Here is a 26,415-nt window from a genome sequence, read left to right on the forward strand (position 1 = left end):
ACACATAATGAGCGAATTAAGTCGCGCTTGAAAAAGTGACGGAATCAGCAAAATAATATAGTAACGAATAATTACTTACTCCACGGTTGCCCCGCTGTCGCCCGATGTCTCCCAGGCCTCCTCCTCCTCTCCTCGGTCCTCCTTCGTCGTCGACTCTCCATCGCTCGGCGCACTCACTCACGACGTTAACGAAAATCGACGATATCGTCGGTTACGCGATCGCGCGACACTTTCGACACTTTGCACGGTACTCCCGGTATTAATCTCGCGACGCGGCGCGTACTTTGTTACACGGCGACGAAAGAATTACGTCGGAGAAGCTATGAACGAAACTATTACGATCCGCTTGCCGCCCGTGACGCGCGACGTCCCGCAGGTAGACGCTAAATGGCGGAAAGAATTTCGCGAATCGCGTGGCCAACTTCACTCGCCAGGAGCAACCGCCGCGAGAACGCCACACTTGCAGCTTGTCAGGCGATTTTCATTAACTCCGAAACCATCGATTTATGAACACACTGTAGCGCGTTAATAGAGACTGTGATCTCTGTGATTGCTAAACACGTCGCGACACTACTCAATTGTAAGGCTCCGCCAGTATCTTTAATCCGTGTTCCGAAAACGACGCGATACTTAGCTAACTTTACTCCGAAACCGTGCGACATAACGCGCGACGCTGCGACGCGAGTCAAGTCGACGGTTGAGGAAAGCGAGACCGATCACCCGAAAGAATGTAATCGAATGCGATATACCTCGGTATCCGTATAAATTCCGCGAAGCACACGTATCAAATCAACACTCGATATATCACAGTTTTCCGTAATCTCAACCACCGGAGTCCGACGATACATGTATTTATTCCGCGATACGATCCGAGAGCAACCACAGATTAATAGACAGATAGCCAATGGCCCCTCAAAAGTCGAGACCAGCATTTCCGTGCTTTGATTACCGACAGACTTTGCCCCTAGGATTGAGTCCGGACTAAATCACATTACAGACTTTGCCCCTGGTGCGAGTCCGGACCACCTACGCTTATTTCTCCACACTTCCCTACGCTAAAATTCACCGACACCGATGCGCAGCAGCGGAGCTGTATCTGCAACGCCGCTACGTTGATTCTGTAACAATCAAACATATAATCTAGATTAGAGCAGGGAAGAAAAGAGACAGTCTGTATTTCAAAAATAATTACCGAACGTAAAACACGGAATTCTATATTTTATTTCGTTAAATCAATTTAATAAAAATATAACGTTTAATTTCTTGAAAGTATACTCTATTTATTGAACACAAGAATTCAAAATAGAATTTAAAAAATTAAACTCTTTTTTAATTTCTACTCTCTGACTATCTTTACTATTCGATTGAAAAACCGATTGGTTAAACTTTCCGCGAAAGACACAATATGTATAAACCAATTATATTTACCGCATGTTGTTCCGCCGGCGCCTGATGCCTCTTCCAGGCCTCCACCTCCTCTCAGGCTGCTCGGGATGTCACTCGTGGTTCCTCGATGCGAAGATGATGCTCCTTCCAGCGCGGATATTTTCTGTAACATAAAAATAATCGAATCGATTAAATACGTGTCACGCGCATCGAACATCTTATTCGTTATTCAGATTAATATTATATTTTAAATTACACCTTCGAAAAAGGTTTCTACGTTAGAATCAACTTGAATCAAATTTTTCAAAATATTTCTTTTTACTAATTTATATTTTAAAACATGGTTTAATGTAGGAACTGAATAAGCACAAAGAGGGATTCTATAATATCTTAAAAAAAAATAAAAAGTAACACTTACCAGAAGTGTTGGTACGCTGATGCCCGATGCCTATCCTAGGCCTCCTCCTCCTCTCAGGCTGCTCGGGATGTCACTCGTGGTTCCTCGATGCGAAGATGATGCTCCTTCCAGCGCGGATATTTTCTGTAACATAAAAATAATCGAATCGATTAAATACGTGTCACGCGCATCGAACATCTTATTCGTTATTCAGATTAATATTATATTTTAAATTACACCTTCGAAAAAGGTTTCTACGTTAGAATCAACTTGAATCAAATTTTTCAAAATATTTCTTTTTACTAATTTATATTTTAAAACATGGTTTAATGTAGGAACTGAATAAGCACAAAGAGGGATTCTATAATATCTTAAAAAAAAAATAAAAAGTAACACTTACCAGAAGTGTTGGTACGCTGATGCCCGATGCCTATCCTAGGCCTCCTCCTCCTCTCAGGCTGCTCGGGATGTCACTCGTGGTTCCTCGATGCGAAGATGATGCTCCTTCCAGCGCGGATATTTTCTGTAACATAAAAATAATCGAATCGATTAAATACGTGTCACGCGCATCGAACATCTTATTCGTTATTCAGATTAATATTATATTTTAAATTACACCTTCGAAAAAGGTTTCTACGTTAGAATCAACTTGAATCAAATTTTTCAAAATATTTCTTTTTACTAATTTATATTTTAAAACATGGTTTAATGTAGGAACTGAATAAGCACAAAGAGGGATTCTATAATATCTTAAAAAAAAAATAAAAAGTAACACTTACCAGAAGTGTTGGTACGCTGATGCCCGATGCCTATCCTAGGCCTCCTCCTCCTCTCAGGCTGCTTGGGATGTCAGCTTCGCAGGATTCCCTCGCTGCTCCGATGTCATCTTCTGCGTCGTTATTTTCTGAAACATTCAAATGAACGATTCGATTAAAGCGTTCGGGGAGACGCTATTAGCGCTGACAACGTCATTCTATCTCTGTTACTTACTGAAAGTTGAACAAAGACAGAGCACGCTTATAGCGCTAAAAGCGCGCTCCCCGTAAGTAACTTTGTAAGCGTGGTGTCGTTCCGCAGACAACGCGACGCGATAAGTTTGTAGCCTAACTAACTTTCGAAGCCGGGGGTGTCGCTAAGCAGACAATAACGCGACGCGATAAGTTTGTAGCCTAACTAACTTTCGAAGCCCGTGGGTGTCGCTAAGCAGACACGATGCGACGCGACGCGATTACTTAATATTAGCCTAACTAGCCCGTGGGTGTCGCTAAGCAGACACGATGCGACGCGACGCGATTACTTAATATTAGCCTAACTAGCCCGTGGGTGTCGCTAAGCAGACACGATGCGACGCGACGCGATTACTTAATATTAGCCTAACTAGCCCGTGGGTGTCGCTAAGCAGACACGATGCGACGCGACGCGATTACTTAATATTAGCCTAACTAGCCCGTGGGTGTCGCTAAGCAGACACGATGCGACGCGACGCGATTACTTAATATTAGCCTAACTAGCCCGTGGGTGTCGCTAAGCAGACACGATGCGACGCGACGCGATTACTTAATATTAGCCTAACTAGCCCGTGGGTGTCGCTAAGCAGACACGATGCGACGCGACGCGATTACTTAATATTAGCCTAACTAGCCCGTGGGTGTCGCTAAGCAGACACGATGCGACGCGACGCGATTACTTAATATTAGCCTAACTAGCCCGTGGGTGTCGCTAAGCAGACACGATGCGACGCGACGCGATTACTTAATATTAGCCTAACTAGCCCGTGGGTGTCGCTAAGCAGACACGATGCGACGCGACGCGATTACTTAATATTAGCCTAACTAGCCCGTGGGTGTCGCTAAGCAGACACGATGCGACGCGACGCGATTACTTAATATTAGCCTAACTAGCCCGTGGGTGTCGCTAAGCAGACACGATGCGACGCGACGCGATTACTTAATATTAGCCTAACTAGCCCGTGGGTGTCGCTAAGCAGACACGATGCGACGCGACGCGATTACTTAATATTAGCCTAACTAGCCCGTGGGTGTCGCTAAGCAGACACGATGCGACGCGACGCGATTACTTAATATTAGCCTAACTAGCCCGTGGGTGTCGCTAAGCAGACACGATGCGACGCGACGCGATTACTTAATATTAGCCTAACTAGCCCGTGGGTGTCGCTAAGCAGACACGATGCGACGCGACGCGATTACTTAATATTAGCCTAACTAGCCCGTGGGTGTCGCTAAGCAGACACGATGCGACGCGACGCGATTACTTAATATTAGCCTAACTAGCCCGTGGGTGTCGCTAAGCAGACACGATGCGACGCGACGCGATTACTTAATATTAGCCTAACTAGCCCGTGGGTGTCGCTAAGCAGACACGATGCGACGCGACGCGATTACTTAATATTAGCCTAACTAGCCCGTGGGTGTCGCTAAGCAGACACGATGCGACGCGACGCGATTACTTAATATTAGCCTAACTAGCCCGTGGGTGTCGCTAAGCAGACACGATGCGACGCGACGCGATTACTTAATATTAGCCTAACTAGCCCGTGGGTGTCGCTAAGCAGACACGATGCGACGCGACGCGATTACTTAATATTAGCCTAACTAGCCCGTGGGTGTCGCTAAGCAGACACGATGCGACGCGACGCGATTACTTAATATTAGCCTAACTAGCCCGTGGGTGTCGCTAAGCAGACACGATGCGACGCGACGCGATTACTTAATATTAGCCTAACTAGCCCGTGGGTGTCGCTAAGCAGACACGATGCGACGCGACGCGATTACTTAATATTAGCCTAACTAGCCCGTGGGTGTCGCTAAGCAGACACGATGCGACGCGACGCGATTACTTAATATTAGCCTAACTAGCCCGTGGGTGTCGCTAAAGCCCGTATCAGACTATGGATTGGGATTGAGATTGGATTGAAATTTAATCAATCAGAACAGAGAAAACTAATCTCAAGTTTAGTAAACTTTGCTCTGATTGGTCAAATTTCAATCCAATCTCAATCCCAATCCGTAGTCTGATACGGGCATAAGCAGACACGACGCGACGCGATTACTTACACGCCTAACTTTCTAAGCGTGGGGTGTCGCTACGCAGACAACGCGACGGGAGCGCCGGACCCCATTGTACCCTTCACTCCCAGCGAACTGGGAGGAGGGTACGGTGTGCTCTTAGACCCTGTACCTCCCCACCGGGCCCTCCCTTCGGTAAAGCCGAAGGTACTGCCCCAGTGGATCGTTGATACAGGGAGCCCTCTCACCACGGGCAAGGTGGCACACCACGAGAGGGAGATTTTTTGACAAAACTTCTGTGGGTGATTAGGACATGAGTAGGATTATTATAAGCTAGTTCAAATTGTCCCATTCATAGTTTATGAGATACTTTACGTTGTACGTGAAGATATTTTGCAGTAATTTTTCATATTTAAAATTGTTACGATATTGTTTAAAGAATTATAAGTACATTCAGGATAAAAGTATCTTCATTTTACAATTTTATTAAATAACGCACGCAACAGATATTTTTTTAAATAAGAGATGCAAAAATAAATAAATTTTTGAAAAATTATTCGTTGCGGTTAAATACACATAAATGTTCTTATTATAAAACTTTGCACACATGTAGGAGGGCAGGGGGGGGGGTAAAAAGATAAATTTATAAATTTTTTGTTGCTGCCAAAAAATGGTTCTAAAGGGTGAAATCACCCTTTATATGTAGAGCGGCTTTTTGTTTTTCTCGATATATTTCGGAAAGTATTCAAGATATCAAAAAATGTTTCAAATAAAAGTTTTATGGTAAAAACATCTTTATTCAACCACATTAATAAAATTTCAAAAAAAAAAATTTTTTTTAATTTTTAATCAAAATTTTGTTTAAAAAATTATTTTTAAAAAATATTATTAATGTTGTCGAATAGAGGAGATTTTACTGTAAAACTTTTATGAGAAACATTTTTTGATATCTCAAATATTTTTCGAGATATATCGAGAAAAGCAAAAAACCGCTCTACATATAAGCAGTGGTTTCACCCCTTAAAACCGTTTTTGGGCAGCTACAAAAAATATCTAAATTCATCTTTTTACTCCCCCTACATGTGTGGAAAGTTTCATTAAAATCAGAATTTTCCAGTTCGCGAGGTTTCCTTGTAAGTAATAGATATCTTTTTTTTAGGCTTCAAATCTTACTTCTAATTGCACGATATTATTCCTGACAGTTTTTTGTAGAGGGCTGCATCACTATTTTCTATAGAAAAACTGCAGAATTTTTGTATAAAGCAAATATTGTCGTCAGGTGAAGACAATATTTATAAAAATAATTTTTTTAGTTTATCAGATATAATCATGTACAGCCCTCTACATTTTTGTGCGTACTTTAATCGTGTAAAAGGATTTTCCATTCTGTTCAGCCAATTCAAAGATATTGCTTAGACCGATTATGCCTTGTCGCTGTCACTCCAAGATCCCCTTGGTTATAAGACAGACATTCTGCTTAGGGCCTAAGATTGTACTTAAGATGGTCTTAAACACAAGAACCGACTATGAATACCGGCCAAAGACCGACAATATCGAAAAGTGGATGTATACATAGCACGGACATGAATCAAATTCATCGACAGTATCGAAAAGTAGATGTGACTCGTAGTTCCAATTCCTGAAAGTGGATGTGTGGCGCTACTGTACGGCCTAGCAAAAGCGTCCCAAGAAAATCGCTGTCATTGCGCCTCTCATCCTTCTCTCTGGAGCAACGACGTACGTGAGAAGGGAGTCGCGGACGCCGGGGCGACACGAGCGGCGGGAACAGTGAGGGGATAGAGTGACTAGGCACCGAGCGCGTCGGTATGCGCGGTTGGTATGCGTATCAGCCTACCCCCACTCTACCTCCCCTTCTCATGTTATCGCGGCACGCGCGACTGCCCGCGTCTCGCTGTTACCTGTGACTTCGTTGCTCTCGGATCGTATAGTTTCGTTCATAGCTTTTCCGACGTATACCGATTAATACCGGGAGTACCGTGCAAAGTGTCGAAAGTGTCGCGCGATCGCGTAACCGACGATATCGTCGATTTTCGTTAACGTCGTGAGTGAATGCGCCGATGGAATCGCGATTATAAATGCAAATTTCAATATATATGTATGTAACAATAAGGATCATTTTTAGAATTGCTTAATATCTTTTGATAGCTTTGCGTATATACCCAGGTAGCAGAATAACGTCAAATCACGTATTAATTCCGTCTTAACGACGTCCTCTAACGTCTTTAAACGTCATCTTGCTACCTAGGTATTTAAATTTACATATAAATTTAGTTAGCATTATATGACATAAAAAACACAATAGAAATCGAGAGTACATTTCGCAGCAAACATTCCCTGAATCTTTTACGATCTACTTATTCGTAGTACGTGTGAAGAGAAAGGAGAAAAAAGTCTACTATTTGTCTGACGGCGTTGCAGTATCTGCAGGATGCGTTTGAAATAATACATACGCTACTTCAACGAAATGGACAGAAACTTTATCGCCCTGCATTAAAAGTTCTTAAAATATGAAACGGGAAACAAGAGGGGCGCCTACGAATAAAGTTTAACTCGCAAATAAAGTTTGCTTATAAAAATGTTGATATCATCCTCTGTCCGCAACACTATTCCCGATATTCCCTGATCATTCCCCGTAGAATTCCGCAGGAAAATACCCAGAGCTTGGGGAATTCTTTAGATATAAGATAACGGTAAGCCTCGCATTCTCGAAGATATACGGAACACAGCGGCTGTATTTCGAATCGGATATACAGAAAGTGTACATATATATATGCACATATATATGCACCTCGGATGTGTGTTGCATCGGAACACATTGAGCGCTGCCTCTTACTGGAAATCTCTCACTTCATACACTACATTTCGTGCACGCGGGGACACCTATGGAATCGTAAAATATTAAATAGATATCGCGAAGAGAGCAAAATGTTCCACATGTCGAGGCCGGTGCAGAAAAATGTATGTGCACCACTAAAAGCAAACGACTCGGAAAGAAATACCGTTCGTTGTTCCGAATCGACATATGAAAATATTTCGCTATTCGCGGTGTCGTCCCTTCTCGTCGGCTATATCGCCAGCAACATATCGCAAAGTATCGATAAACTTGCGACTGATGCAAGGACCAAAATCACTTTGGCATCTTTCAACATAAAGTCGCAATCCATCCTCGGAAGATTCAATTTAATTGTGTAGTCGTGAAATATTGCGCAAGCTAATTTATCGTCAGTGCACATTTAATTATATTCATCTATGATAAATCTTTCTTTCTCTCTCTCTCTCTCTCTCTCTCCCCCTCTCTCTATCTCTCTCTTTATATGTATATACAATATGGCAAAAATATTCACGTACACTGGAAAAAAAATATTTAGATCCAAGAAAATATTTATTTAAATGCTGCCAATAACTTATTTACTTAATATAATACACATATTTATTTAGAATTACATATTTTTACTTACTTTAAATAAAAATATCTAATTCTAAATAAATATGTGTATTATATTAAGTAAATAAGTTATTGGCAGCATCTAAATAAATATTTTCTTGGATCTAAATATATATATTTTTTTTCACCGTAGATCAACGTTTGCCATAATTTTTCCAATCTACAATATTCAATATACTGTGTAACAATGTAACACGTACACACACATACGCACAAATTTTTAAATTATAAATCTACCGGTATAAAATCTATTTTTAAATTTAATTTACTCAAAAATATAGTTTGGACTGGTTTTTCATGATCCAAGCTTTGATAAAACAATCATACTCGACCGTTTCTTCCGAATCAATCTAGTTCACCTCTATGTGCCTAAATTTTTCTCTGCGAGAAAAATTTATACAGGAAAAAAAATAGCATGTGGTTGAGGAACATGCCAATAATTTTCGGTTCATATCGACCGCGATCGCGTACTAGATCCTGGGTCGAGGCGAACATTACGCTGCGAATGCTCGTAAAATGTCGAACGCTTGCTGCTGTTACTGCCGCGGTAGGCAATAAAATAACGATACTACAGGCTGGGACGTTGCGCGTTATTACGACGGGCGTTTCTCTATGTATTTATTTCGAATTCGTGGTCTCGTTCTCTGTATATGTGCAGCCGAATCGAGAGGGAAATCAAGTCGCGACCGCAAATATGACCGTGATTACAGTTCTATCGAGAAACATAAACCAACGTACTTTCCATTTACATTAAATGCGTTACTAACATGTGTTACTGTTATAACATAGTAATTTGAATACAATAGAAAGAAAATTATTTGTGTTGAAAGAACTATCTGAAGAGGGCAGAAAAAGTTATTTGCACTTTTCAATTCCTATAAAGACATGAATACGAAGTTCGATTCTGTATAAAAGTTTGTTTTTTTTAAGTCGATAATGAGGTTGAAACAGACGAGAATAAGCTTGTACGCTCGTGCTCGCTTGAGCCGATTCCTGATATCCCGAGTATTTCGAACGTGGAGCGCAAAAAAATCGCACACTCACACATCCTACCTGAAATAAATAAAATACAACCGGCGAAATATGTGCACCGACACGATGTGACGGCTTTGTTCGTTTCCGGTACGCCGTGCACGGATCTTGTTTATGTCATGTACGCTTTCGCGTCTAATATCGTCTATATTTGTCAGGAGTGTTGGCCAGAATGGAGAAGCACAGCACGTACTTACACGAACGCGCCAAGGGCCACTTGGTGTGCCACGCCGGCCTTTCGCTTCCGAAGATCAGTCCGCTTCTTCCTCGTACATTTATGCACGAGTGGCAGCGATGCAGGGATTTAATGTAGCAATGCTCGAATGGATACCCTCGAGATCTGCGATAAATTGACCACGCACCCTTGTCGATGAAAATCAAAACACGCTTCGTCTGGGGGATAAATCGGACAATTTCGCCAGAGATTGTGGAACTTGCAAAATTTAGATTTAAGCAAGACGAGAAAGATGAGGCTTGCTCATTTCTGATGAAGAGTTTAGATAAAAAAATGATTCATCTTTAATGTAAAACTCGTGCGACTTTTTAAAAGTTTTCCCTTACATTAAGTTCGTGTAAAGATTTGTCAAGAAATCAAGAATTAAATTTCAAAATTCCATTTTTTTAATAAGTTCGTCTGTCATGCTTTTAATAAAAAGCGTAGGATATTATAAGAATATTCGTGTTCAAGATTTAATAGTAATGCATCGATCTGATCTACGTTTGCTCTAGTTATTGTTCGTATTGTTACAAGCTACGATTCTAAGGGCTATGGCACGCAAAAAAAACTTAAGCAGTAAGCAAATCAACCAATCATAGTCAAGAACTTAAAGCATAACGTAAGCGATAACAAATCCAAACTGTTGATTTTCTTACTAACATTTTACTGCTTAAGTTTTTCTACGTGCCAAGGCCCTAATACTTTGTAACCTATAGTATATTATAATACACGCGTTATTTTATTTATTTTCTCAGAAATATAATTGGACAGAAAATTCATAATTTAAATCATATGATATCTGATTACAGCTGATTAAAACTTTCATATCAAATTATACGAAGCGGAAATAATTAACGCAATAACAAGAGACTATATTAACCTGACGTTAATTAATATTTATGAAGTAACACTATATCATTGGATTACATCATCAGGCTGATTGATTCTGTATAATGTAGGAAATTATATGAATTATCAGAAAGAAATTATTTTTAGAGTTTTATTTAAAAAATTTTTGAAATATCTCATTAACTCATACAACCGTTGTTGCATGCGTACAACAACTCGTATATAAACTCTGTGATTATAAATTGGTATCAAATCATCTATATACTTCAAACGAAAGAAATTTCATGCAGTGCTGAATTTAAGCGCAATTCATATCCAACGATAATGCAAACCAATAAAAGGGGGAAGTAGGGGAGAAAACGTTTGCGGTGGTTTGCTGCTGCCACCCATCGATTTCTTTATTGCCTTCTACATTTCCTTCCCGTTTCTGATCGTGGCATTGGAAATTGCAAGTTCGTCTATTGTCGCCGACGGCGCGTGTCTGAAAAAAAAGGACAAACCGAGGAAAGGATTGGAATCGCAATAAACCCGACGAAGAGACTCGAATGGCCGCCGTGCCACATTCTCTTTCGCGATGAAGTCGAGTGAAAAGAGTTTCTCGTTAGAGCTTTTCTCCGGGTTTTGTTTCCTCGGCCGAAAGACAAGAAACTTTTGCTGCTGGAGTACGGGAGGATGGTCTTTAATGAACTAAAAGAGCATTTGCTCCGATTCCTAGCAAGAAGCGACTTGCGCGCGAGGCGTTTTTCGTCGAAAAAATTCCATTTCCATCGCTTTAGAAATTCTCAGCGCATTGAAAAGGCGGCAGCGAGATGAGATACAATCTTCAGTCGCTTTCGCGCCCTGTTCAGTATTTCGGTTTGATATTTTTCATGCCTTATATACAACAGCGATATTTTGCTTTGCAAAATCCTCAATGTGTACACTATTGCGAGTACAATGGAGAATAATTTCAAAAATGTAGTCCTTCGAAACAACTGCATAGGGCAGGGGAGAGAGATACAGAGTGTTGCATGAATTGAATTGAATGAAACCGAATAAACCGCTTCCATGTTATTTTAACAAAAAATTTACTTGCTTTCCAAGTGAAAATCTTCTCTTTCGTCTTACCTTTATATTTCAAAGCAATCTCATTCATTTTGAGAAATAATGGCGCAGTTGATAAATAGTTAACAATGTTAATATAGTACAAGTTAAAATAGTAGTTTTCCAAGCTACGTGAATAATTCCGAAATTAAATAAGAAGTAGGAGCCCGCAGCTCGACGATGCCATTGGGATACAGCACAGTTTTGATAAAAATTTCAGGCTCTACCGTTTCGGGACGACCAAAACCTGCTTAGCTCGCACATACGTGTGTGATTTTTATTCGGTGCAACGTATATCACAGCGCTACGCTTGGCTGTTCCAGTCTCGCGAGAAGGGCAATGTTTCGACCCAGAGGTGCGGCAGGAAGGTTCGTGTTTCTACACATCCCTAGGGTGTGTTTCCGGCGTACAGTGCAGATACGTTTAGACACGGACGAGAGGAAACGCCGCGCCTCTCTCTCTCTCTCTTTCTTTCTCTTTCACTCTGCCTTCCTCTCTTTCTCTCTCGCGGAATGCACCGCGCAGCATCCCGGTGTAAACTTTCTCATATCCTCGATGCGCGTTATTGTGAAGATCCGTGCAGGTGCAGCGGAGCTCTCGTTAATCATCTCTGAGCGACTTGATCCTCGCATCAGATTACTCCTTGTCATACAGTTTACTCGGCGCAAGGCAATAATAAGCAGAGAATTAATTTTATTTCGAACGAGACTAAACGACTCTCTCTCTCTCTCTCGCTCTCTCTATTGCCTTCGTCGCTTATATACATAGGTATATCTCACCTACGGGAAGAAAGTTAGGGCCACATGAAAATTTACTAGACGAATTTTAATTCAACTTGTCAACAATAGATGCTAGAATATTCAAGAATATTTTCACAGATATGTATATTTTCTGTACTTTTTTATATGGGATTTTATGATTAGGATATAACGTTATGCAACACGGGAGATTATTCAGTGTATGCTGAATGTCGCGCAAGGTCCGCTCAAGCTACGTGAATTCTCTGTCATTAAGCGAGCGTAGCAGAAAAGATTAAACTTGCAAAAGCTCCTTTAATTATAACCGTTAGTTTGACGCGTTGTACAAGTGTCAGCGAGATGCGCGCAGACAGAAGAAACGGCTCGGAAGAAACACTCGTTACTAGGAGCGAGCTTATTTTCATACGTCGTAGCGTTCAGATTCAGGTACAACCTTTCATTTCAATTTATCTTTAGACGGTAGAGACGGTAAGATCTCTCGACTAAGTGACGGAAAACGGAGAAAAAAAAAGAAAGAACAGAACGAACTCTCGCGAACGAACTGGGATCTTCAGAAGCAAGGAAGGAAATGTACGTTTTATGTATATATATACATAAAACGATATATATATATATGTATATATATATATAGATATATATAGCTGGCATTCGTTCTCGATGCAGTTGAGAAACGGCGCGAAGGGCGGTGAAGCGAATAGATAGAGGGACGGGGAAGAAGAGAAGGAAGAGGAGGATAGTGCTCGGTCGGGCGATGCACCGAGGTTAGAGTCGGCTATTATGTAAATTTTAATGCAATACTGTCTCGGCTGCTCCGCACTCCCTGTAACTGCCTTACATCCGCCACCATTCTGCGGGTCGCTCTTCGCGAAACATTTATAAAATTATGCTAGCCGGCTTGTTTTCCCTCGGCCTTTTAGGGGAATCACTCGGGATACATGCAATTCATGCGCGTCGCCACAGTTAGCCGCGAAAAATGATGATAGCGATGACATTGTTAATCCTACGTTAATAGATTGAGCGTCTCCGTACAGCGTTCTTCCTGTTAGTTATTTTTGAGCGAAAGATGTGAGAGAATAAGGTTTGCTTATTTCAGGTCTTAAAAAGCGCGGAAATAGCCTTGTAAAAGCAATAAAATTATTTTACAGCAAACAGCAAGAGTGATTAATCCAATTTAACAAGATTAATCTCATAATTCATACTATTTTGTTTTAGAATCCACGCAAAAGATATGTTTTCCTGGCAATAACGTATTGCATAGAGCAACGTAGTAGCATTGAATCAAAAGTATGAAGGAAGAAATGTTATGTGTACTATTCTCGAACAACATTGGCGCGATAAAACTGCGACCCTGAGAAACAGCGAATGTTCAAAAGTTTACAAAATAGCTCGCTTTTTAACGACGCAGTTTTGACACTGCGTTTTCCATCACATTTCGGGAATAGTAGCTTTTCGTTCACGGATCCGTAACTTTGCGGTGTCTCTCAAATTTACAGAAAATACAGTCTTGGCGTTTCTATGTTGCGTCGATGGCGCGATATATGATGCCGATCATTTCTCCTTCCGAGCCATCGGTTGTTCTAGCTCCAAGATATTGAAATATTGAACATGATTCGCTCTGCGATGGTGAATTATGAGGGCTGTGACGATAGGGTGATCACGACCACGATCGAAACCCCAATTTAACAATCCTGCCGGCGCGGGCGGATCCTGTGCGATTTGTTAGTCGACAATACATATACGGCTATTATGTAAGTGCATGCGAACGAATGTCGACAAAATCGTAACTGATTGAAGGTATGCCGTTCTCTTTCGGGAAATTGCGTTAAAATACCGAACGGTTCTCATTAAAAGTCTCTTTTCTCGCCTTACGAATAACGTTGAGAATTACTTGTCCCCCTTTTTTGTCCCTTTTCGCCACCTATTGCGGCCTAGTGATGTAACCGCTTCCCGGGATATTAAAGGGAATCGACTTCCACTTCCCTGGAAAGTGCATCGCCGTTGGAGCGGTATAATCTTTCTTCTAACCGTAACTCATTGTTACTGATCGATCGCCTCCATGTAAGCTTCCTTAACATTTCAGCTCGTTGTTTTAGGTATATCAGTTAGCTACATAGACTAAATAAAATCGTATATTTAAAGCGTGCTACTTCGTTAAGATGTAGGAAATCGGCCGATATAATTAATATCGTCAGATAAATTAACTAGTTAATTTTCGTAAAAATTACAAGATCATTCTTTAAGGACACCTGAGTCAAAAGAGAGCCAAACACAATTAAACGGTTAACTCGACAAAGTTGATGATGAGGCGACCAATAAAATGACTAAACTTGTTACAATGACACTGGCAAAAAGAGCCACGCGTTGCAAAACTCATTTTCATGTGAGTTAAAAGGGTTTTTAGTAATTATCATATTCTTACGAGCCTTATATCCTTTCCTGTTTCGCACGGGTCCGTAATACGAGTTGAAGTCGTTATGTTAAAAACTCGTTAAGCTAGTACAGTTGCGTTAAAAACCTCGTTGCAATACTTGCGAGGAAAGTTTCAACGATAAAAACTTCACTGTTACCCCTCTATCTTCCTTTCAGCCACGAAGTTACGTTCCCCTCGCGGTCTCTTTTCTCGCAATTACACGCGATGCGTCGAATCTCAAAACCCCATCTCGCTGCACTTTTCTGTCGACTTTAGATAAGATACCTCGCGGTTTTATTATCGTACGGACTTCGTCAACGTCTTAGGGGGTGTATCACTTAGGCTCATCGCGCACAAGTTTGCAAGAACAGCAGCATGGCGTATTTAACATCGATGCTCAACACATGCTTTGTCGCGTTTGTAAAGAAAAAGTTTATTCCGAGTCTAATATATATAAATTATTGTATAATTATTCAGCATCATATATTACACTTTTATTTAACCCGAGAACGGACGCACTATTATTATTATTTTTTTTTGCATGAACGATCACTTAGGGCTATTTTACACTCCATTTAAAAGTCATTGTTATTAATTACATATTGCATATTTTGGATTGTTAATTTATCAGTATTTGAGGGCAATATACATGTATATAGATGTACTCAACATTCTCCGAAAAAAGTAAGGAAAAACCAAGAAAATATTTAAAAAACGAAAGAAACACATTAAAATTACTGTGACGTGAGCTTCATTTTTTCGACTGGGGTCGAAGTAGCCTCAAGTGTTCGTTCTCGGGTTAAATGTTTGTAATTTTGAAACAATGTTTTAATTAAATTAACTTTCAATGTTTTCCAATCAAGTAAATTTAATTAATAAAATTTAAAAAATATATATATAATTATATATAAAATTATATATAAAAATATATATAATTAAGTTAATTTAATTTTACTTGATTGGAAAAATAATACAATTAATCAAATAAAATGCGACATTTTATGTTAAATTATACATATATATATATATATATATATATATATATATATATAAAGTTTATCATAAAACGCCGCTCATTACATTAACTAGAAATGCCGGATTTTTAAAGTATCTATATCGCGCATATCATAAATCTATTCCTATATCATAAATGTTCATGTAATGCAATGTAAAATATCCAATGAGTTTTACAGTCGTGTAATATCGCTTCACCATTCCGCACTCGCCAATGATGAAACAACGATTTTAACAATTTTGTCATTGCGATACCGAGGACTATTCTAACTTGCGATTGTTATTGATACCCAGGAAATACAATTCCGTAAAATAGCCGTGTTTTCCGAAGTTATTAGCGAGACATCCAGTTTCCATCGTCAAAACTTGCGTATAAGCGGTATGGTTAGACAGGGTGACGCGGAATTACAGAAGGAAGCCGATCTCTGCCTTTGATCAAAATAAATAGAGTAAAACTGTAAGACACGTAAAATTATTGCTACTAACGATGGATGCGAGATGTCTGTAAAGTGATAAAAATAATAAATAAGTAAACATTCCGTAAATGGCAACGTAAAATAAAATGGCATGTATAGGCATTCCTTTCTGCAGCAACATTTCAGATAACTTTACAATATCAAGAGAGAGGAAATAGAAACCACCCGATATAATCGTGCTTTCAATACCATGCTATACGATGCCCGAATATTGATTGATTCTTCCGCGAGTGGCAACCCAATACACCAAATAGTTGACTTCTGATGCGAATTCCATTCGAGTGCCTTAACGTCATCGGTTTTGTGTGCGGGTATCCATTTCCATTTTGGTACGTTTGTTTAATGGAGTATCGAGCACAAGAATGGCAGCACGCAAAAACAAAACCGTTTTATTACTCCAAACGTATGTACGTTCAGTGCGAATTTTAATGCAATCATATAGAATGTATTTCACTGTCTTGTTATGACTCTCGTTAATTCCATTTTTATATCACATATTTTGAGAACATAATTGTTCCTCTTGTACAATATTTAATCTATTCACTTTTTAATAATTTTGTGATATTATACTTTAACAGAAATGTAAACATTCTTTCACAGACTTTTGAGCTTAAACTATTAAATTTTACACATGTGTAATTTTCGCAGATGGCCATCATAATCATAAAATAGGGCATAACGGATTACAGGATCATTATCTGGCAGCGTGTTGCAAGCGAGGGAAATTAAACCAGTGTACGTGGCGTGTCTGGTTTTGAAGATAGCTATCGAGCATCGATGTCCAGTTCACGGCATAGGAAAATCAATGCTTGAATGCTTAAATGAGGCGTTTTAATGCGTATACTATCACAGTCAATTAATTTAAAAATAGCAGTTATGGTTTAATAATTAAAAATAATATTTATATCATATATTCAAAAAACTTGCATTTAAATAGACATAAAACACACAACATATTTCTTTCTTTATCATTTTACGTTAATTTCAATTTATGTGTTTTCTGTGTTATAAATTTCGCCGTTGTAATTCCGCACAGTTCGTGTCGAGAAAATACCAGTCCGAAAGGGGAGACTAAAGTTGATTAAAGAACAATATTTCTTCAATTCTTTCTATATTGCAAATATATCGTGATACTGTCCCTCCGATAAACATTTGCGACATGACGAAATATAATAATACTTATGGCGCACGTAATAATACCTACTCTCGCTATTGTCGAACAATCTCACAATTACGCGAACTAAATAGATGGTATTTTAAAAGATATCTCCATTTGCTCTCTTCGGACCGATCTTGTCATATCAACCTGAAAATGCAACCTTATTTTCTTTCGCAGAAATATTCTCTCCCGAGTCTATCCACGCACGTCGTGGCCGTACATACGAACGGTTTCACCGCTCGATACGGCGAGGAAGGATGACGCAGGACGAAACTCAATTTATCAGAGATTGGTAAATAGGTTGGCCCATGTACCCGGCGACGGCCAAGGGTGCTCGGGGGTGAAGGAGAGAGTCGCTGGGGAAAGAGAGAGAAAGAGAAAGAGAGAGGTCGCAATGGCCATCGGGGACGTGACGTTGACGACCGTAAAACGAAAATCAGAAACTCCAATTTATCGCGGGAACAGCTAATTTCCCGGACTTCACCTCCCTCCTTCGTCTCCGCGGCCGCGTCCCCCGCTGCTCTCGGTTGGCGGATCACCCCTCCAACGCCTCTTCACCCTGAGGTGGCGGCGCAAACCGCCCTGTCGTCGTCGTCGACTACACCGCACACGGACGCCGCGCGTCTCGCGTTCCTTCGTCCCGAGATTCCTACGGTAATTGGCAGGCAGACCGTGCGTTTAACCGTTGCAACAGAATGGCGGAATTAGAACAACGCCTTTCAGGAGAACGGCATCCCTTCCCTGTCCGTTCTCACTGTCCCTCTCCTTCGAATTGTGTTCCGTTCTTCCAGGACGCTTCCGCCAGCTGGCGGAACTATATAGTCTATTTAAATTATACGGTAAACGCTGTGCCGACGAGCGCTTTCTCATTCCTCTTCAATTGACTCGACAGTAATCGAGGAGGTAGGCGTATATATATCGCGAAGCGCCGAAGAAAACAAGAAAAAAGAAAGGCACAAGGCGGAAAAATGTGCGCCTTCATTGCATGGATTCGATCGCCATTCCCGGAGCGAAAGTATGTTCAAAGAACTTCGCGAAACGCACTTGGCAAGATAATTGCGAATTGAAGAAACAGTTTGTTCAATCCTACGAGGCTGTACATTACAGCCTGTTAATTATTATATAATCCTGATTGAAGTGCCTCTTGCAATGATATTACCATGCTCGACTTATATTCAAGTAGACAATGCCGATTAGCCATGTCAATTTTAGTATCAAAGGCCCCTGTGATCATTGTATGCGGCAGATTATTATTGTTGCTGCGTTAATCCATGTGATTATCTAAGATATCACGTAATTGATATCGACCTGCTTAATGATTATTACACTATATTCTCTGCTAATAGCCATAGCTCTTCTAATATTATTAATATTTCTGACAGTCGACACCTAAAAGTTTCGCACACTTTTTCGACAAGCAAAATGCTCTTGGCAAAAACTAAATAGGTATCGACTATAATTATCTCCTTTAGAACATATTGATATACGAGAATATCACAAAATTTACAATGTGCTGTTCAATAACATCAATAGCATTTCTCGGGTTTTTTTGCCAACAATTTGCAACGGAAATATGCTTTCGCAGACAAGCTAAAACGAAGCGCGCGGAAACGAGAGTTTATCGAAAATTAGCGATAACGATTCACAATGCGCGCTTACCTACATTTACCGGCGTGGCCACGGGCACAGTAATGTGACCCACTAAATTAATTAAGCGCGGCAGCGTGTGTTAGCTGTGCACCTTCACACTCACACTCACATGACACACGTAATCCTCTCTCACACCGAACGCGCGTGCTTTCGATGCTGCCTTTGTTTCCCTGCGTGCCGAGAAACACGGTAGTATGTGGTCGTTGCGAAAGCGATGGCCGCCGTTATTCACCGCTTGCCCGACCTGTGGATGTATATTACCCATGTACGATTGCAAGTGAGCATACACATACGTATCCATACAAAACCGTGATCGAGGATTTCATTACGTGAAAAAACGTTATCCTGCGCTTGTTCCTAATTCAGGAATTTTCAGGAATTAGCGTATCGCCTACACATATTCCATTTTTGGATCGTGTTACCTTCTTATATTTTACAAATTTTTCACTATTATTTAATAATCATTAAAAAGCTCCTGCGTTTTCAATTACTTCTAATTCTGAAATTTTGGTGCTTCGGTATTTTAATTACAGAAAAGTCGACTTCAAATTTATCAAAAAATCTGTCATTAATCTTTTGAACGCACACACGTGCAAAAGTGCGCAATGTAGCGTTTCATCTAGAAGAATCTCTCCTTCGTTCGAAATTGTATTGTACATCAAAGAAACTCTCCGTGTGTGTGTGTGTGTGGTGTGTGTGTCTATTCCTCTTTTGCACTTCCTCTTTTTATAAGAACGCGCACGGAATGTGATATTCCGCACACGAAACACGCGTTCTTCAAAAATCCAGAAACGCTCTTCCCGAAAATTAATTACAGTTGATAGACTCACATACCTAACTCGCGTAAAAGTCTCTTGAGAGATATTAAACTTGGCGGTTCCAGAATCTCTCGCGTGTACGCGATTTACTCGCTACTGAAATTCAATGACCCCAAAATTCGCTACCTGATATCTAGTCGCAGTCCTGAGTTCGCATAATACGTATGTATATACGCGTCCCGCGAAACGCTTCTCGGGGCGTCAAGGCCGACGTGGAAGCGCGAACGTCTGTTTTATGCATGATCGCGGGGTGAAATGCGGCCAGGAGCCGAGAAGACAAACCGACGAAGATGGAAGGAGAGAGAGGGAGAGAGAAAGAGATGGGAAGACGATGTTACGCGAGAGAGCAGGAGGAGAATAACACGTACGCGAAAATGGGTGGAAGCTATTTTGGTTGGAAGTGGAAGACAGGGGGACGGCGGCAATGCATCGCGTGCTATGCCGCCGTAGTATATGCGAGTGACAGAACTCTCCCTAGAGCTCGCAAACAAGGACGAAAGAGCCTTTCTGTCGTCGCTGCGCGACGCCACGCACCGTTCTCTCCCGACTTTCCTTTGACCGTATCGACGTGGCGATACGGCGTTTCCCTTCGTTTCCGGCCGGCGGAGGTGACAACGAGGAGAAACTCGACGAAAGCTCTGTGCCGGAGCCCTGCGCCTTGAGCATTGATTTCGTTATGCGAAAGACGGCACGTCCTTCGCGCCCGAGCGAGAGAGCGACCTCGAACGCATCAAAGACGCTGCACTTAATGGATGGAATAATAATTTAACCCATTGAGTAGCGTGGGCGGATGTGTGTTGCCTCGTAAACCGGTACGTGTCACTTTGTGTAATGGAGAAATATGTTTACCACGCAAAGGAGGTATGATATCAGCCCTTAATATATACAGAAAATTCAATTTTCGATCAAACATGTACAATGTACATAGTTGACACAAAATAAATCTTCACGTTAAAGGATCTTTATTACCCGAATTAACATTCGTTTCTAATTAATCTTATTTCTTATCGCAAAACTTGATTCTTTCTCTTTATGCGAAAAATTCGTTAATTTTTTTAGTTCAAATTAATATTAAAAATGATTCGTTCTATTACAGATATTATTTTTATAGAACAACCTACATCTTATTATCTCATATTTCACATTTTATCAGATGTAACATGGTTAAAGAATAAAACTCGTTTTTGTTAATACACTTTAGAAGGTGTACCACAATTCAATATCCCAGGGCGTGGCATTTGATGTCTGAATGGGCTGTATTTGCGGATCAACGTGTATGTGTTACAAGATCCATTTTAACGTGTCCCGGTACGTCCGGATGTTTCACGACGGAAGTTCAAAGTGGCTGGATACGAGAGAAAGAGCGACTCGATCGATACGCTTTCCGAATGCACGATTTCCATCAGACCTGCCTCGCGACATGCTATAACTAAACCGATTTCTCGTTACTGTCCAAAGTTATCGCGAGAATGAGATATCGCAAGCATGAAATACCGCTCGCGTTTTATGACACTTGGCATCGTTATTTTCAACGTTGTCGATCTTTCTCTTTGCTCTCTCTCTCTCCCTCTCTCTCCATAGTTCTACAAAAGATCTAGATGAAACGTGGTCAGTTGAAGGAGTATCCTTGCAAACGGCACCTGCCAATTTACCAAACTATTATCTTGTCATGCATTCATTGCCGGCAGCTTAACAGTTTCCAAATTGATTATGCAGAATGCTCAATCTGCAAGTCCTATAATTACTAGTCTAAACTGTGTTCATTCTGCCTTAACAAAAATATGTGATATTCATGAGATATATTTACAACCTTTAACAACCTTCGGTTGGCAGCAGTCGGGAGTAAAAAAAGAAAATATTCAATATTTATAATTTTCGTACTTTGGTCGAACAACATCTATCGATATAAAAGAGTTTCGTAATTATCACGTGACTAAATTAACTGTGCGTTTGGTTGTGAAATTCTTTCAGCATTTTTGTAATGCCCTAGGCGTGCAAGAATGCAATCGACATTGAAACCCTGAAACAACTGAAATCCGAGTGATGTACATTTGAAGTGATGGCAGTTATGCATATATATCTATATATGTATACATATGTGTATAGAGATGTATAAGAGTGCGTGAATGCGTACCTATGCAGGCGCGAACATTCAAAACACGTATTTGTTACACGAGCTAGTAGCAATAACTTTGTTGAACACGCAGCGGTCCTGTACCGCTGAAGCTGTAAACCTCTAAAAAACATAGGGCATGCTACCGCATAGGTTGCACAAGGGGATGCACCTTGGCAACACCAAATATCAGACATCTTTTATCACTGGCTAACTCGCAGTACGCGATTAACGCTTCCATTGGGAGACGATAGTAAATTAACCCTCTTAAATATAACTTTCACGAAGAATGTTAATTGATCTCAGTTTCTAATGAATCCCACAACAATTATGGAAACCGTGAAGAATCATCGGTTAATATAGAAATAATCCATATTTAATTAATAACCACGTACAAAGAGAAAGTCCAAAAGCTAAATCTCGTAATTCATTGTAGGGAAACTTAATTATATCCTTTAGAATTTTATTATCAAATTTTACTTCGTATCTCTAATGTTTTTTGCCTATAAGCTTATCGCGCTCTGCGATTAAATTAATTAACTAGTTGCGAATGTTGGAAAATTTCCGCGATTTGTTCACCGTACGCTTGATACAACCAGTACACAAAATGGTTATTTCGGTTTACTATTTATTCAGCGATATATTCGATTAATGCCGAGATGTATCGCCGGGAACACATTACAAATATTCGATCGTGATCCATTAGCGTTCATAATATACAATAATAGCGACACGCGAGAACACGCGCATTTTGCGCGACCATCAATATTCATGCCGGGCGTTCGCCGAAGAGATAAAGTAAAGTTTCCCCATCAATTTACTATACCCCAACATATGCGCACACTGTGCCGTAACCGGTTCGCTGCTTAGATTAGCGTAACGGCTGTCGAGTGCGACGCCAATCGGGCATTTCGCGAGCGAGGCTCAATTAACTTTTTCATTACCCCCAACGTGATTAGTACCGTGGCCCGGTTTCGTTCCGTCCTCGTGTTCCGCATCGAACAGCATTCTAAATTAACGAGCCACGCCATTCGGCATTCTCCGGACTTTTCTGCGTTAGATGCGATCAATCGGTTTAACGCGACCATCAGCTCGATGGCGTATCTGGTGAGGATCGCTTTTGCTTTAACAAAATAATGAAAACTACCCTTTTTTTGTCAACCGCCACACAAATAGCGAAAATAAAAACGATCAACATCGTGTTTAATTAAGTCAATCCTAACAACGTATGTTTTTAACAACGGAATGGCATGTTATTAATTCGAAATTAAAATACGGTGCAAAAATTGTGATAAATTTCAATATAACTTTTTTAAACAAAACAATTCTGACAAAACAAAATTCTGCTTTAACAATATCGCGAGTCTTTCTTCTTACTGATAATAACAGTGGCGCTTTCGTTTATCTTGTGTTAACGCACGCGAGATAGATAATTTTCAATAACAAATATATAGTCTGGAAATGCAAAAGTAACTCTCGCAAGAAGAAAATAAGAGAACTTAATAGAAACGAAGCGACAGAGTGAAACTAATGAAGAGAGAAAAGAGAGAGCAGAGGGGGTTGAGAAGCGACATGAAGAGATGGAAGTCCCGAGAAGAGCTGAGAAAAGTTTGAGTTTATGAGAGCTGCGTAGAGAAGGCAAAATAAGAGACTCACTAACTATCCAACTGCCATCTCGTATCTTTTTCATTTACACGCTGTTTACAACAAGCCAAGCATTATTTTTATCGCCCTGCGACTGCCTCCTTCTTCTGAATTATTTGAACGCCACGGGAGACATTGTTCCGAATCGGAGAATGGAGAGACGAACACTCACATCAGCATGCGAAAAATATCTTTAAGTCGTACACGATTTACACTAAGGTATCTGAAAGCGGAACAACGCAAACAAATACTATTCCTCGATAAATTCCTCCTCGTTCTGATTTGCTATTTGACTCGACAATCTATCCTTATAGCTAGGAGACTCACGTTTTCATGATTATAACAGCAATAACCCGCGAATGGATTCTACGATGTTCTGACTTTCTCTGTTGGCGAACAATATCCCGTTGTAAAATTTTTTCCATTTTTCCTCGCTTTCTCCCGTTGTAAAATGGCAATATCAATCCCAGACTAATAATGGACCATTGGAAAAATATCGAAATAATCTCCAACAGTAACAGAGCTCGTTAAAAATTAAACAAAGTACAAAATCCCACAAAGTCACGTAAATACCTCACAATCAGTTTTCTACGTACAACTTGAAAATTCTCAATGCTTGGCTTTATTTTTGTACAGAAAAAATTTCCTCCGATTTGACGAAAAAAAGGAAGAAACATGGATAACAGAAAAGAACAGAAGAAATCTGGAACAACCTGTATGTCGGAAGCAAATAAACGACCATTTCTTGCAAGACGGTTTCCTCCAGCCATGCGGAGACAGCACGGATGTCGGGCCTTTCCCAATAACATGTTATCAGCACAATCTGTCCGGCACAAGAATACCTACCTACAATCCGATGGTATTCCTGTGTTGGCGCTTATTGGGTCGGTCGAGTCGCATCACGTCGCGTCGCGTCGCGTTGTGTCAATTTGCCGGAAGTTACGACAACGTCAGTTATACGATCTACCGGCACCGTCGTTTCTCGCGTTCCGTCAACGTAGAGGTATTGCCGTGCGCATAGAAGCGATGGGATTCGGAGGTTCTAGGGCGGACCGATACGGCGGAGAATCCCCACTGATCCTCGAAGAGACCCTTAACAACGTCTCCGACAAATGACCTTGCCGTCCCGCTGCCCGCTTGATCAATTAATCGCCCGGACATCGAGCAGCAGAATAAGGGATCGATCGAGGTGCTCGCGTCTATTCAAGCGAGTTGACGTTCGCCATTTTCGGGCATGTCCACGGAAAGGGAAGAGGACAATTATAGCTGAAACCCGAGCGAGATGTACTCGAGAGCAGTCTGGCGATGTAATCGGAACGATTGCTCTTCGACGGCGATGCGACGACTATTACGTGTCAATGTAATTTATTTGCATGAATGAACAGCGAGATGTCTGCTGTAACATTTGTGCAACGAGCGAGCAGCTTTCGCGAGTACGATATGCCAAATGTCATCTTTTTAAAACTGCCTGCCGCAAGATATTTTTCCATTAGAATGTCATTCGTCGTTGAAAAATAAATTATGTAAAGATAAATTACGTGAAATTTACGTAAAATTTAAATAGAAAGATCGCCAACTCTGGATTTTAAGTAAATTTAGAGAGAAAGGGAATTGCGAGTGAGCAGATACTTCGAATGGTAAACAGCGAGAACAGAAGTGAAGACGAATAAAATTCCATTAGACCGTCATCCGATTTGCTCCGCCGCCGCTTTCATTGAGTATGGTATGATCGCTCTTACATTCACACATTTTCATATCCGGTCAGCAGGAAAAAATACCTCTTTCGAGAATAAAGAAGAATTTTAAACTCTTCTATATGGTACTAATACTTTTATTATTTTTTAAGATAAGTGTCATCAATGTCGATTATTCGTAGTTTAATTCCTCGTTTTGTCCTAGTCATGCCTCGTACTTAAAAAGTTTTTTACTCATCGAAAAGCTTATTACGATTAAAAATCTGAGATATATCGTAATACAAATAAAACTATTTAAAACATCCTTGTGGTTCGATCAAACGTTCAAACCAGAAGGCAAATTACAATGTGTATTTTTTATCAAAACAAGCCACCATTGTTTCATACCACGGTCACTTCTGTACTCGCCGTTATATCTACCTGCTACGCTAAACGGAACCGCTCACTGTTCTATAACTGGCATTTATCGATTCTCGTGAAAAACGGGTCCGCCAAAGTAAAGAGCGGCGCTGCGAAGTGATTAACACGAAATGAAAATCGCCCCGGGCTGGGAAAACGATGTTTCGCCGATGTAAAACCTCCGACACTCGTTTCGACTCGCTCGGTAATTAAATCGCGGGAATTACGTCGACACAAACGCGACTAAGATAAAGCACATTTTTCGTCCCAGGGGAAAAGAAAATTATAAATGCAGGCAAATATACATGTATGTATATGTATGCGTATAATATACGCATGTACACGGTACTTTCACTACTATACTCTGCTTTTTTCACGGATCTTCACTTCCAGATACCGATTAAAATCGCAAACAGCTCTTTGTTCTTTGTCCTGGTATTAAAAGCTCGCGAATAATCAGCTCTATATTACTCTAGCTGCATTGCGAGCTCAATATCCATTAAAATTTCATGTTTCTGTACAAATTGGCTGTATCAAAATTCCGCAACTCTCCACGTGATAAATAAACTAATCCCAGAGGTTTTGCTCTTACTTGTTACAGCCCACAATATGTAGCACGGGACTAGGCTAATATATTCCAGGAAAGTTCGTCGACGTCGAGCACGCGGTTTACCAGCGTGCTAAGTTAAGATATCAGTTTTGCGACGATTAGAGAGACTAAACACTTACCACCTATACGGATACAATTTCGAGGGGTTACGTGACTGAATTTTAAATGCGTTATACATATATCCTCCGCGGCACATTATCGCGGTAACATGATA

At 40.5% G+C, this 26,415-nt stretch overlaps 2 protein-coding genes across 5 annotated transcripts in view; one reads left to right on the top strand and one right to left on the bottom strand.

The window, feature by feature from the left end:
* LOC139772732 (uncharacterized) overlaps positions 1–26,415 on the bottom strand; it is a 178,345-nt gene that overhangs the window by 88,696 nt on the left and 63,234 nt on the right. Inside the window, exons 5-9 of one of the 3 annotated variants that reach the window (XM_071706625.1) lie at positions 2,563–2,687; positions 2,184–2,306; positions 1,805–1,927; positions 1,429–1,549; positions 80–1,118 (exon numbers count right to left, since the gene is read on the bottom strand). In XM_071706625.1, coding sequence (XP_071562726.1) covers positions 80–161 — 82 coding nt within the window. In that variant the 5' untranslated portion in view covers positions 162–1,118; positions 1,429–1,549; positions 1,805–1,927; positions 2,184–2,306; positions 2,563–2,687. Of the gene's footprint in view, positions 1–79; positions 1,119–1,428; positions 1,550–1,804; positions 1,928–2,183; positions 2,515–2,562; positions 2,981–26,415 lie in introns of those variants that run through there. The other 2 variants (XM_071706624.1, XM_071706623.1) reach the window with 2 other exon arrangements.
* Positions 1–26,415, top strand: part of LOC139772728 (LHFPL tetraspan subfamily member 6 protein) — a 94,812-nt gene that overhangs the window by 58,093 nt on the left and 10,304 nt on the right. The window lies entirely within an intron of this gene.

This window comes from Temnothorax nylanderi, unplaced genomic scaffold, assembly GCF_030848795.1.
Source record: "Temnothorax nylanderi isolate EJ_2023f unplaced genomic scaffold, tnyl_v1.0 TNYL_tig0053_pilon, whole genome shotgun sequence".
Taxonomy (NCBI): domain Eukaryota; kingdom Metazoa; phylum Arthropoda; class Insecta; order Hymenoptera; family Formicidae; genus Temnothorax; species Temnothorax nylanderi.